Below are 475 nucleotides of genomic sequence, written 5' to 3' on the forward strand. Positions count from 1 at the left end.
TTTTTTTAATTGCAAAAACCATTTTCATTTCAGCACTAGCTTTGAGTTTACATTCTAATATTTTTCTCCTCACAGATTTTTGCATAGATACCTCTGTAAATTCAATTACAATTTATTTGTAATTACCTGGGCAAATAAACTTACTTGTAATCAACAGGGTTGTTCTCTTGACAAGTAGCTTCAAAATCAATGACAACATAGTATGGTTGGAGATTCTGCTTCTCCATGAGCTTAGCCTTGGTAAGTTTGGTCACTTTGAAATGATTCTTCAGCCTTTTGCGGAGAACCATAATGTCACCTTTGTGATTCAAATGGTATTTTTTCAACTTGTTCACCAAATCCTTACGTTTCATAGCATTGATTTGACCATTGATCACAGAGAGCTCTTTGAAGATTAGATCAGTAAATGGACAATCAGTGAGTGGAATAGAAGCTACCTCAGTAGGAGTGTGGGAAATATTTTGATTCTTCACAC

The 475-nt window shown here is 34.5% G+C and overlaps 1 protein-coding gene across 1 annotated transcript; it reads right to left on the reverse strand.

Moving 5' to 3' along the window:
- Positions 1-139: 139 nt before the first annotated feature.
- On the reverse strand, positions 140-469 carry LOC103523890 (3'-5' exoribonuclease 1-like). Its single transcript, XM_008488898.1, has one exon. The coding sequence runs from the start codon at positions 351-353 to the stop codon at positions 141-143; it is 213 nt and encodes a 70-aa protein (XP_008487120.1). The 5' UTR covers positions 354-469; the 3' UTR covers position 140.
- Positions 470-475: the final 6 nt, after the last annotated feature.

Source organism: Diaphorina citri, unplaced genomic scaffold (genome assembly GCF_000475195.1).
Source record: "Diaphorina citri unplaced genomic scaffold, Diaci psyllid genome assembly version 1.1 scaffold51897, whole genome shotgun sequence".
Taxonomy (NCBI): domain Eukaryota; kingdom Metazoa; phylum Arthropoda; class Insecta; order Hemiptera; family Psyllidae; genus Diaphorina; species Diaphorina citri.